The sequence below is a fragment of the Leuciscus leuciscus genome, assembly GCF_965113295.1.
Source record: "Leuciscus leuciscus genome assembly, chromosome: 12".
NCBI lineage: Eukaryota > Metazoa > Chordata > Actinopteri > Cypriniformes > Leuciscidae > Leuciscus > Leuciscus leuciscus.
The window spans coordinates 9439650-9453445 of record NC_138736.1 but is presented as its reverse complement, the minus strand read 5'-3'; the positions used below and the strand labels follow the sequence as shown (position 1 = coordinate 9453445).

Here is a 13796-nt window from a genome sequence, read left to right as displayed (position 1 = left end):
CAGAGAAGATCCCGGCTGACACTCACACACCTTCCTATATATCTCCAAACGCAGCCAATCACAGACTCGTGGCGCTCGGCCGCACGGGGACCTGAGCAGTGTGGAAAATGTGGCTGATGGACTGCTGTGGGTTTAGAAAAAGAGGGGAAAATAAGGCAGCGACACAACAAACTGTGACCCACGCTAGTCCTGTTAATTCATCATCTACAGGCCTGGCAGCTCTAAAGAGAACATGTTGCTGCTTGGTATCATGATGACTGGTTGATATCTGTGATGCCGTAAACAAAAGTGGGGAGTGTGGCTAATGCTGAGGCTAAAGCTAATGCTAATACCAATTATTTAAATTTGATCCGAAAACATGGTATTATTATTAAAAAAAATACATTAGTAGTAGTATTATTAGTTTTATTTTAGTATTATTTATATGATTATAGTATTTATTTATATTTTGAATTAGCTTTTTTATTTTCAGTTTTCATTTGAGCTTTATTTTAATTTCAGATTTAGTTTGAGTAATTTAGTACTCCTGCTTAAAAGTACACTATAGCTGTGTCCCTATTCAAAGGCTCCATCCTTTGAAGGGCGCATTCGAAGGCCGTTTGCGTCACTGCGACGAAGGCTGTCCCAATTCGAAGGCTTCTTCAAATGCAGCTTCCCGTAAAAATGAAGGATACAACAGATGGATCCTTCGGGGCCTTGGCTACCCCAAAAGATTGATGATATATTGACTCGTTGTTTAAATTTGAGTAATTTTGAACCCAACAAACGTACGTAGTGTACCTTTAAACATATTTCAGATAGTTTTAGTTTTAGTTAACAATAAAAACACTGCCAAAAACACCATATTATCTACACACTGTCAATATAGGTGACCTAAAATGTTTTGGACCCTGACATTTTGGGGGGCCTCTGTAGATAGAGCCTCTTGGCCTTTTTATTATAAGTAGGTTGTGTTGAAATCTGGATTGTGGTCTCCTTTAGAAACCTTAAACTGTAGGCATTTATGGCATACAGAGTTTGTATATCTGGGTGAGATGGAGAATAATGTCTGGTTTATGGTAAATTAGCCTGCAGAGCTTCTTGACAACCCAGTGTTGTGCTCTTATGTCTCTCTAACTGATTTATGTGGCTTCCTGTTTTTCTCTGGGTTCATTTGACAGGTCAGTGCATAAATGCATTATGAATTTCACATCACATCATGCTCATTTCTCCTCAGCTTTAGGACAGCTCTCAAATCCCATAATCCTTTGGAGCTCCTTTACTACAGTGCCCACCCGTCCCTCTCTGTGTCTATTACTGTCTCTCTTTCCTCTTGCTTAAATCAGGTGGTCTCTTGTGCTCACACACAAGCACAGTTATTGCGTATACATGCTCATGAGATCCACGTACACGCACACCCACACAAACAAACACACACACTTGCTCATGTGGAAAGGGGTTTCCAGGATCTGCCAGCATTAAGCTACAAATATGCGCAACGCATCAGTAATCAAGACAATGTGGATCAGCCAGGCTTTTCAGGTAACGTCTGTCAGAATGAGTTCAGGTTTCTGCCAAAATCTGACACCGTTTACTCCTGGTTTTAACATGCGCCTCGGGTGGTCAGCCGAGACAGATCGGCAGATCTTACCAAGTGTTTAAACAGGTTTACATCTGTACATTACATATTCGCTGCTTAATAATTTCGTGAAATATTTGTTTTTTGTTACGATTTTTTGATGAATAAAAAGTTCAGAAGAACACCATTTATTTGAAATGGAAATCTTTTGTAACAATGTCTTTACTGTCACTTTTGATCAATTTAATGCGTCCTTGGTGAATAAAAGTATTCATTTTGAACGGTAGTGTATTTTCAAAATGGACTAGTTGGTGGGTTGACTTATCAAATATTCAATCTCTGAATAATTAGCCTAGTTCGGTGGTCTCGAGATCTTTAAAACACAACACTTATGGAGTGAGATGCTGATAAAAGCTATGACTCAACAGGCAAAAATGTCTGTATTAATATGTATGACTGTATTTAAGAGAATAAGTTTAAAGATAAAGCTTCTCTGAGAGTTTTACCCTGTACCAAACAGTACTTGTGACCTTTTACAGCACAGCATACTCTGGTTATAGCCCATGTTTGAGTGTATTTTTGGGTAATGTGTGTGTCCCATGTCTTGTTGATGGGTTGGAATTTTTGCAGCAAGTGGTTTTGAGTGTATGAAAAGATCCCTTTCTTAACACCTTTTGTGTTAAACAATACACCGGCACTCAATATAGTACATGCTTTGATTCTCACTCCATAAATCTTTGTGGAGTGCGGAAGGTATTGAGACTTTATTTGCAAGGAACTGGTCCATTTTTCAAAAGCATCCATGGACAAGGATGGATGAAGTCTGAGGGGAGCCAAGCTGGTTGGAGTCGTGTTTTATCCAAAGCCCAGTGGGATCATTGGAGGAAAGATTTCCACAGATGCTCCAGGCTGATTGGGATGCAGGGAGAACGTCAGATCAGCAGGAGATTAGAGTGAATTGAGACATGTATCAGAGCAAGGGAGTGCTGCCTTTGATTGGGTACTTTTCTGGGTGGTTCACCATCCACAACCCCTGCTTTCATTCAGTTCTCTTTCATTTCTAGTTGCCTTTCTCACTCATTCTCCCTCTCTGACAGGTGCGGAATGATTTGACCAATGAGCTGGAGAAGGCAGACATCCAGATTGCAGACACTGAGAGTTTCTCTAATGATCCCTGTGTGAATGTGAAGAAACTGAAGGTAAGAAATCTTACAGGCACCACTAAGAAAACATGAATAGCTCACAGTCCACAATGTCCCAGTCATACATGTGTGTGTGTACATATATATACATATATATATATATATAGTATATGTAACTTTCTGTGTTGAATTACTGGAATGTAATGCACACACTCCACTCAAAGTCACCAGAGTTCAGATTCAGCTTGGGCCAATTCTTATCAAATCCCCCCCAAAAAAGAAAAAAAAAGTTAAGAAATTCTTATTTTGAGCATAAATCTTGCTGAATTCTGTTACATTTGTGCCTAAAAAAAATTGGCACTTGGCAAATTAGTCTAATTTTAACAATGTTTGTGCTAAAAAAATAAAAAAATAAGACAAATTAGGGAATTTAATAAGATAAATATAAAACATTGTTCCTTGAGAAAACAACATTTTTCTTCATAGTCTGTTTCTCACTTTCTGTTCAGCCACATTACGCTTTGACAGTTTCCTATTTAGCTAATTATTATATTAATTATTCCATATTATGCTAATGATATACTAATGAGTTGTGTTGTCATTGTTTTAACTATTGCGGGTAAAGCTTTGGATGACTCTTGAAGAGAATGTTTAAATATTTTCTTTGTCATTATCATAAACAAATACAAATGATCAATTTGGTTGGGTCTGTATATGATCTGAATAGCCATGGTTCCATTGTTGACTGCTGCTTCTCTTACTTTGCAATTTTCCAACTAAAGGTTTGTTCCCACCTTTTTTGCTGTGTCATTTGTTTCCACCGTGAAACTATTATGATTTCTATTACCTGCCTGACTTAGTACCTCCATTATCGCGAGTCTGGGCCGGCAGTCACCCCGTGTTGCATTATATATAAACAAAGAGACTTTTATGAGAGTTTTGAAACACACATCCACTGTAGATGGGCTACCCTTCGCTATGTAAATGTGGGAAAGTCTCACAACCATGCTCTTGATAAAAGCAAAGCGAGTGGTGAGCGTCGTCCTGGGGCAGCCTGGCGTCGATCCAGCCTCCTTTTTGACTGGGTGTAAGAAGCTTGTGTCTGCCAGGACTCCAGGACAGCTGGAGCCACTTACACAGCTGGACAGATTCAGGTTAAGTGCCCACGCCGTCGGGAGCAGCAGCGGGCTTTGTGACGGCTGCTGATTGTGAAGCAAGAAGCGCTTGACCCAAGCGTTCAGTCCTGAAAAGGGATGCGGGAGTATTTCGCACAATAGTTCCAATATCTCAGCGTGTTCTTTGGCACCACTGCAGAGTGTGGTTTTGTGGCAAATGTGGCAGTCTCTGAGAAACATTTGAAGGAAACTGTTTGCCACATGCCACTCATTCACTTTCAAACAGTGTTTGAATGCGACTCCATTGCGAATGCTGTTTATGTCACTATTGTCGAGTTTAGAGCAGGCCTGGGATCAGTTTTAATGCATCCGCTGTGATCTTACCTGTAAACGCTACTGTTTTCAGAGATGTTGCTTCCCCACCCACAGGAGTCATTATTTTCTCTTCTGCTTAAACATGATAGTTTTCATCTTGAGCAGCTCATTAGTTGTGCATGTTAAATGCTCTTCCCGTAGCCTCCTGCTTGAGGATGACATCCCAAGAGGAAAAAGAAAAATACATTCAGAGATGATTTCTTAAAGTCGCTGGTGGGCATTTCAATATCCTGGCAACTGTGACACATCTTTTGATGGATGGGGCTGCGGCGACCCTCAAACAAGGCTGTCTGACTTCCACCTGAAATTTTCATTGGCATTTGCTAGAATCAAGGGCAATATAGTTAATAGGGTGGAGAGGGATGTTATTAGATCCTGATGTGCAGAATGAGAAAAAAAGGATACTTAATAACCTCAGAAGAATATGCAGGTTTATATCTCGAATATTAGCATAGCCCTTAGCACATGACAGATGCGTCCAGAGCATTTTCATGGATTTAGTCTTTGCTTCATCCTGCTTTAGTGATGGATTGATCTTCATGATGCAGAACTGGACATGGTGGAAAGGAAACAATGCTGAAGTGGGCTAAATTATTTACAGACTCAATCATGCAGCATAAATGCTGGTTATAGATGCAGATCTCTCTCTTTTACTGGATATGAAGCAAGTCATACTGCTGATACTATTGTGCTAATACTATTGAGTGACCAATGCATGATGGGCCCTATCTTACACCCGGCGCGATGCAGCGCCAAGCGCGATGGAAGTGTTTTTTGTTTGTTTCAGTCCGACGCAGTTATCATTTTCACGTCCTGCGCATGCGCCCATTTGTGCGCCCATGGGCGTGCTGGTATGAAAACGAGGTGTGTTCTGGCGCATTGTTGGCGCGTTGCTATTTTGAGGCAACAGAAATAGACTGCGCCATTGACCAACTGAAACCTGGTCTAAAGACAATGGTGCAATATTTGTTTTTGTAATTTAAAGAGCGTGTTAGTAATGTGCGCCTATAGGCGGGTCATCAATGCGCGTACACTCTGCTTATTAAACACACAGGGACGCACGTTCAGCAGCACACAAACATGCCAAATATTGAAAATAAAAGGATTACAATGTAAAAGATTATTATTGTGTACATAAAGATATGGTGGAATTTGGCTTGTCCCGTAGATGGTCTGCTTGGGCACTTTTACCTCACACACGAGCAGATCCATTTGCGCTCTGGAGATGCGTTCTGTCTTTCCACTATCAAATTCCGTCATGTAAATAGCGAATCTGCCATGGCGCGAGCGCAACTGGCATTTAAAGGGAATGTGAGATGAGACTCTGATTGGTTTAACGCACGTAAATCCCAAAACACACCCATTACTCATTAAGAGAATAGGGACAACCCTTTTAGACCATGCGCCAGGCACGCCGACCATTTTTCCCGTCGTTAAACTAGCAGAAGTGGATTTGGACACGCCCTAAGTGAACTTGCGACCTGCGCTTTAGACCATGCGCTTAGATCGTTAAAATAGGGCCCTTGGTCTTTGTCTCACCTAGCAAAGCTACACACCCTAACAGTGTTTTTTTTAACAGCTTTTCTCATGAAAATCCTGCTTGCTTTTATTTTTGAAGCATTTGGGCATTTTATTAATAGAGACAGTGAAAGAACAGACAAAAATGATACGGAAGAGATGGATAACAGGACTTGGAATTGGCCCAAGGATTTGTATTTGTATTTCCATACAAGTGAGTGGAGTGTGTGCACTACTTTTCCAGTGTCTGGGATATGTTTCCTTGAACGCAAAATGTATAACTTATTCTCCAAATGGATGTGCAATCTGTTTGTTTGAGAGGTCCAAGTAGGAGTGACCTAACAACATTTCAACCAATAGCGTGAATGGGGCTGAACTACCTGTTTTTCAGAACAATGACAGATGGGAATTTCATGTCATTATTTTGGAATAATTCCTGGGTTAAGGATACAGCTTTGTGGTTACCAGCACGCTTAGGGCTTTTTTCATTGTGACATACTGTACATTTCACCATTATATCAGTTATATTTAAATCGTATTATTATTTAGCCATAACTACCCGTTTAATTCTGTTCTCTCCCACCTCTCTGTAGGATAATGATGTTCGGATCATCATTGGTCAGTTCGATGAGAATCTGGCCGCTAAGGTCTTCTGCTGTGTAAGTTAGCCAAACCCAGTCACCATAACATGCACCACCAGCCTCAGATTTTCTGCAATAGACCTGTTGAATTGATGAAATCTGTACATTTATTTAATATACTGATGTGCCACAGAAACGTTTAACTGTGTCATTATACAGTCACAATACAGTTTGCTTAACAGTTGATTTTTGTTTGAAATGATATGACTGTTGAGTCCCTGATCTCGTGTGTGTGCTCCAGGCTTATAACCTGAACATGTATGGCAGTAAGTACCAGTGGATCATTCCAGGATGGTATCAGGGGAACTGGTGGGAACAGGCAAACTCCACAAACTGCACCACTAAGAAGCTGCTGACGGCCATGGAGGGTTATATCAGCGTGGACTTCGAGCCCCTCAGTGCCAAACAGATAAAGGGAATATCAGGAAGAGTGAGTGTCTGCAATGCGGTGGGATCTCACAAGTTATGAATGACATTTCTGATTTCTGACTGACAAAAAATTCTACCATGTGCAATAGGACAAAATTATGCATTTAAATTTCAGTTTCAATAGTTTCTTACTATCAGCTTTCCTTTATTTTCCCTGTTGAAATGAGCAGCTTAGACCATCATTTCCAAGTTGCTGATATTCTTGAGCAGCAAATCAGCATATTAGAATGATTTATGAAGGATCATGTGACACTGAAGACTGGAGTATTGATGCTATCACAGGAATTAATTACGTTTTAAAATATATTGAAAGATTACAGGTATTTTAAATTGTAATAACATTTCACAATATTACTGCTCTGACTCTATTATCAATCAAATAAATGCCACCTTTGTTAGCATAAGAGACTTGTACCTGATTGTTACACCAATTGACATTTGTGTAATTAAAATCGATGTTAAGTTGAAGACTGTATTAATGATTTAAAAGATTTCTCCATTTTTATCATCTTGGGCTTCCTTATTTGTAAAGCAGTGCTGCTTTACCTGTGTGTGTTCAGACGCCGCAGGACTACGCGAGGGAGTACAACCGGGAGCGAGAGCAGAAAGGAGTGGAGCCCAGCAAGTTTCACGGCTTTGCCTACGATGGCATCTGGGTGATTGCGAAGACCCTCACCCGTGTCATGGAGCTCCTCAGACACAAGGAGAGGCACAACACGTACAACTTCACGGTGGATGACCGAGAGGTGGGCAAGATGGTCCTGGACGTGATGAACGAAACCAACTTCTTTGGAGTGACGGTAAGTTTGTGTTAACCAGGCTTTGCTTGGGTCCAAGCACGGTGTTTGGTTGGCCTCTTTTCAATTCTGTAACATGTTACACTAAAAAAGCTACTGTGGCTAGCACAATCTTGGCATGTAATTTTATATTGAGCCATCATTTCCTAAAGCTATAGAGTTGTAAAGGCCATTTTGTGATCACCAAGCCAAAAGAGAGATAGGCCTGCTTTCATTGCTGAAAACTGGCTGTGAGAGGCTGAAGGGAGGGCAAACATTTAAGAATGCAACTTGGGATTAGTGGCTAGTAATGCTAAACATGCGATGCCGCTGACAGAATGAGAACCAGATAAGAGGTAGGGAGATATTTGGTATGCAGGGAGTGTCCTGTCTGCAGACATCACCGAATGTGTGTTTGTTTATGAGAACACACTGCTGCAGGCTGCCAAAACAGAGAATCACAGAGTGCAAAAAGAAGGCAAGTCAGCAAATCTAAAGGCACGTGCTGAAGCTGAACCGACCTGTCTCTCAAAAAAAAAAAAAAAAAACGGAAGACATTTTGATAGTGCAGTAAATGCTGTTGGTTTGGGAAATGAATAGGGGTTAATGTGCATTTTGGGTTTTATTACGGTATGTCCTCCAGCCCTCCATCTTCGGCTTTTATCAAGCAGTTATCTCTCATGTGTAGCAGAGTATGTTTTATGTTTGCCCAGGCTGCTAACAAACAATGCATGTGCCGCGAGACCTTGGCGCAGAAGCTTAATGGAGAGGAAGGAAAAACAAACAACACACATAAAAAAGAAAATACTGCTGGAAGACCTGTGGAGATATGAGCAGAAATGCAAACAAGAGCATTTGGTCTTTCTACCTCTTTTTAGATAGGGATGCACAATATATAAGTACCATAATGTTTATTGGACCAACAATATGAGAATTCATTTATTGGAGAATTAACGTATTGTATATTTAAATGTTAATTTCCTCTATTTTTACTTTTAGATTACTTTTGCCATCATCTTCATTCACTTAAAGTAAATCCTTAAAATGCAATTTTTAGCAAATATTCAGGGCTGGAAAGATTCATTTTTGCTGTTTGACACAATTATCACAGCTTTTTTCAATTCCTGATGTAGCTATGCTAATGTCTGTTCCACATTCTATGGCTAGCTGTATAGTATATGATCACACTATCTGCAACTATTATATACAATTATATACTACATACAATAAAATAAAATAAAAGGATAGTTATAGCACTTTCTCGCCCCCAAGTTGTACTAAACCTGTATGAGTTTATTTCTTCTGTTGAACACAAAAGAAGATATTTTAAAGAATGTTGGTAATCAAACAGTTGACGGTAGCCATTAACTTCCATAGTAGGAAAAAATACTGTCTGGTTACCAACATTCTTTAAGAATATCCTATTTTGTGTTAAACAGAAGAAAGAAACTCATATAGGTTTGGAATAATGTGAGGTGAGTAAGTGACAACTAAATTTTCATTTTGGGGGTGAACTATCCTTTTAATATCACTGTCAATAGGTGACGTTTTAGTGGCTTACCAGATGGATACGCACTTCATGATCTCAGATTCTAATTTAAAATGGGAAAATAACTTCTTTCCATCAAAGCATAGAATCTTCTGGAACACAATCGCATAAAAATAGATTGCAATCTGACTACAACAGATTTAGTGGTCCCACACGGATCAGGTTTGTCTCGTACCGATGGCTGGGTCTTTGTCCAACAGAACGGGCTGTTCTAGCTTCTCCATCAGACTTTGAGTCCTCTGAGGAGAGCTATCGATTGAGTGCCAGCATGCCTCAGGAACTAAAACATTATCTTAGAGAAGACTCTGTGGATCATTTTGAGTGACAAGTAATGGTGTGCTGCTTTCATTTGGTTAGCACAACTTACATTCTAGAAGCAAACATATTGTTCAAAAGTTTGAGGTCAGTAATATATATATATATTTTTTAAAGAAATTAATACTTTTATTCAGGAAGAACACATTCAATTAAAGTGACAGTAAAGACATGTTACAAAAGATTTATATTTCAAATAAACTCTGTTCTTTTGAACTTTCTATTCATAAAAGAATCCTGCAACGAGATGATCACTGTTTACAATTTTTTTTTAAACATTAAACAACACGACATAATAATAAATGTTTCTTGTGCACCAAATCGGCATATTAGAATGTTTTCTTCTTTAACCTCTGACAGTTATCCATTACTTTTGTAACGTTTTAGATTATTTACTAGGCAATAAAAACAGGAAATGTCTTCTAAAACTTATTCATTTAAGTTGTATAATATTAGAAAAGCTGAAAATAGACTGTTGCACTGCAGATGTGGGCTGTGGCAGCAAATTCCTTGTTTACAAAATCTCAAAGCATGGAGTCATTGCATTGTCAGCAGAAGGTTGATATCTCTTTGTATGTGTGTGTGGTGGGGGGATATTTTAGGGCCAAACTATCTGCAGTCTGCTAATATGAGTGGCTGTTTGGTATGTTCGACAGCGACATTATCATTTGCTTCATCACCTTCATCACCTTCATCACCTCCACCCTCAACCCCCTTTTGCAGGCCTGAGGGTGCCTTCCACACCTGTGTGATCTCCATAAGGCCCCCTGCACCCGGCCTGTCCACACCTCTGCACAGACTCTCTCTCTCTCTCTCTCTCTCTCTCTCTCTCTCTCTCTCTCTCTCTCTCTCTCTCTCTCTCTCACACACACACACACACACACACACACACACACACCACACATACACACGCAGATGGAGAAAGGTGCCATGTTTGACCCATAAGCCCACACCTGTAGCGCAACAAAACGCCTCGGTTACGACTGTAACCTCGGTTCCCTGAAGAGGGAACGAGCGTTGCGTCGAAAAGCTGACGCTATGGGAACGCTTTGCGTGATGACGTCTTGAAGCACATGTAAAATCAGTCCAATGGTGTGGCGGAACGTCAGAGGCGGGTGACGTCACGTACCAGGAAGCTATAAAAGCCGGCCCGAAACAGAAAACGAAAGCTTCGTAAAGTCTGAAGTCGCGCTGACAGGCATGAAGGAGATATGGCAAGGCGACGCAACGCTCGTTCCCTCTTCAGGGAACCGAGGTTACAGTCGTAACCGAGGCGTTCCCTTTCAAGGGAACTCCCGTTGCGTCGAAAAGCTGACGCTATGGGAACGTCTATACCAACGCCTCCATAGCTACAAATGTCTGTCCTGTGTGTAATCATGTGAGCAGCACTAAGAAGACAAAACATGAGACCCTAGAGTAGAGTCTAAATCCAGAGAGTAGAACCTGACGAAGGTGTGCGGTGAGGACCAGCCTGCCGCATCACAGACGTCCTGTAACGATACTCCTGATATAAGGGCCTTAGAGGCCGCCATACTCCTAGTAGAGAGCGACCGGACAGCCAAAGGAGAAGGCTGTCCAGCCGCCTCATAAGCCAGTGAGATAGTCTCAACCACCCACTTGCTCATCCTTTGCTTAGACACTGGACCTCCCTTGTTAGGGGAGCAAAAGTCACTTTTACGCCACAGGGCAGCTCTGTGGACATACGCGTCTAACGCCCGAACAGGGCAAAGCAAATTATTCGCCTCCTGGTCCGATTTCGAAAGGGAGGAGGACCTCCAAGTGCCACGAAGGAAACGAGATACCAAGGGGTCTTTCCCCACAGACATTCCACCCAAAGGACTGTGGTAAGCACCTATGGCCGCCACATAGACCTTTAAAGTGGACGGGGTCAGACCTGCAGTGAACCGTTCCTGCAGGAACTCCAGCACTGTACCAATTGGGCAGTGGACTGGGTCCAACCGACGGTCACTACACCAAGAAGTGAATACTCTCCACTTCAGGGCATAAAGTTTCCTCGTGGAGGGAGCTCTGGACTGTAGAATGGTCTCAACAACCTCGGTTGAGAGACCTGACTCTATGAGCTGGGCCCCCTCAGAGGCCAAGCCCACAGGTTCCACAGTTCTGGCCGAGGGTGAAATATCGAGCCCTCTGCCTGGGACAGAAGGTCCCTCCTGACGGGTAACTCCAGAGGATGCCCGTCGAGGAGGGACACAAGATCGGGAAACCATACTCTGCCCGGCCAGCGCGGGGCTATAAAAAGCAGGCAAACCCGGTCCCTGCGAACTCTTTCCAGAACTCCCGGGAGCAGAGCAACTGGGGGAAAGGCGTACAGACGTAGCCTCGGCCACGTCTGTACCATAGCATCCAGTCCCAGAGGAGCTGGATGCGTGAAGGAGAACCAAAGTGGACAGTGAGACGTCTCTCGAGACGCAAACAGATCCACTTATAATTTCCATATCAGCTCCACCACCTCGGGGGTGGAGCCACCATTCCCCGGGCCTCGGCCCCTGTCTCGACAGAGTGTCTGCTCCTATATTCTGGACCCCGGGGATGTAGGCTGCCTTGAGTGACAGCAACTTCCCCTGGGACCACAAGAGGATATGGCATGCCAGCGCAAACCCCCTTGATATAGGCGACTACCGACGTGTTGTCCGTATGTACTACACATGGTGTCCCCTGAGACCTGTGATAAAGCTCCTCAGAGCCCGGAAGACAGCTAACATCTCTAGGCTTTAGAATGCCAGGAACGATGATGGTCTTCCCACAGACCTTGAGATGAGCGACCCTCAGGATCGCTCCCCAACCCGTGAGGGAAGCATCCGTCGTTAGCAGTTTGCGACGACAAGGAGCTCCCAGCACTGGGCCCTGGGACAGGAACCAAGGTTTCTTCCACATAACCAAGGCACGTAGGCATCACCGCGTGACCTTGATTGTGCGAAATGGGTTGCCCCTCGGGGAAAAACCCTCTGGTCCTGAGCCACCACTGCAGGGGCCTCATGTGCAGCAGTCCAAAAGGTATCCCGTTGGAAGCTGCTGCCATGAGACCCAACAGTCTCTGGAACTGTTTGACAGTGAGTAGCTGGCCTAGCTTTACACTTCTCACAGCTGCCCGGATGGAATCGAAGCGTGGCGATGACAGGCGCGCCTGCATCGACACTGAATCCCAAACCACGCCTAAAAAAGTGGTCCTCTAAAATGGAGAAAGCACACTCTTCTTGGCGTTCAGCCGTAACCCCAACTCTTTCATATGGGCGAGAACAACATCTCGATGTTGAACCGCCATCTAATGCGACTGAGCTAAAATCAACCAATCGTCGATGTAGTTCGTGATGCGAATACCCCGGAGGCGCAGAGGCGCCAGAGCTGCATCCACGCATTTGGTGAAAGTGCGGGGTGATAAAGCCAGGCCGAATGGAAGAACTCGATATTGGTATGCTTTGCCCCCAAAAGCAAACCTCAGGAACTTCCAATGACACGGACGGATGGAAATATGCGTCCTTGAGGTCTATCGTGACAAACCAGTCCTCGGACCTGATCTGTGGCACGATTTGTCTCAAGGTTAACATTTTGAACTTGAGCTGCATGTACTCGTACAGAACTCGAAGATCTAAAATGGGACGCAATCCCCCGTCCTTTTTTGGAACTATGAAGTACCGGTTGTAAAACCCGGTTTCCCTGTTGGAGGGGGGTACATATTCTATGGCCCCTTTCTCTAACAGAGTGTTTACTTCCTGTTCCATAACCAGAACCTGCTCGGGGCCCACCACTGTGGGCAGGACCCCCATAAACCGCGGTGGGCGTTAATAGAATTGTATCTAATACCCTTTTTCCACGGTCTGCAGGACCCAACGAGAAACATTTGACAGTAGCTTCCACGCTGTCAAAGATTCTACTAGAGGTACCAGTCTCTCGAGACTGGTTTCTGGATTTTGTTGCTGTTGAGTAGTCGGTTCGTCGCCCTGTAACGGCGCACCGGCAGGGAACGACCAAACAGACTGCTCCAGCACCCTCCTCAGAGGGGGCGGGCATCCCGAGGCCACTACGTTTCCGGGTGGACCTTGAGATATGTGCTCGCCGGAGACCGCTGCGCCCTGTAACACCGGAGGCGGCAGGGTTGGCAGAACGGTCCCCTGAGGGCACCGAAGAGAGACGGCACCGTATTTTTCTCCTGCTGTTGAGTAGTCGGTTCGTCGCCCTGTAACGGCGCACCGGCAGGGAACGACCAAACAGACTGCTCTAGCACCCTCCTCAGAGGGGGCGGGCATCCCGAGGCCACTACGTTTCCGGGTGGACCTTGAGATATGTGCTCGCCGGAGACCGCTGCGCCCTGTAACACCAGAGGTGGCAGGGTTGGCAGAACGGTCCCCTGAGGGCACCG

General features: G+C 43.6%; 1 protein-coding gene across 2 annotated transcripts in view; it reads left to right on the top strand.

Moving 5' to 3' along the window:
• gabbr2 (gamma-aminobutyric acid (GABA) B receptor, 2) overlaps nt 1-13796 on the top strand; it is a 211642-nt gene that overhangs the window by 134242 nt on the left and 63604 nt on the right. For both annotated transcript variants that reach the window (XM_082187048.1, XM_082187049.1), the window contains exons 4-7: nt 2656-2757; nt 6302-6367; nt 6591-6779; nt 7339-7578. In XM_082187048.1, the coding sequence (XP_082043174.1) occupies nt 2656-2757; nt 6302-6367; nt 6591-6779; nt 7339-7578 (597 nt within the window). The remainder of the gene's footprint in view (nt 1-2655; nt 2758-6301; nt 6368-6590; nt 6780-7338; nt 7579-13796) is intronic.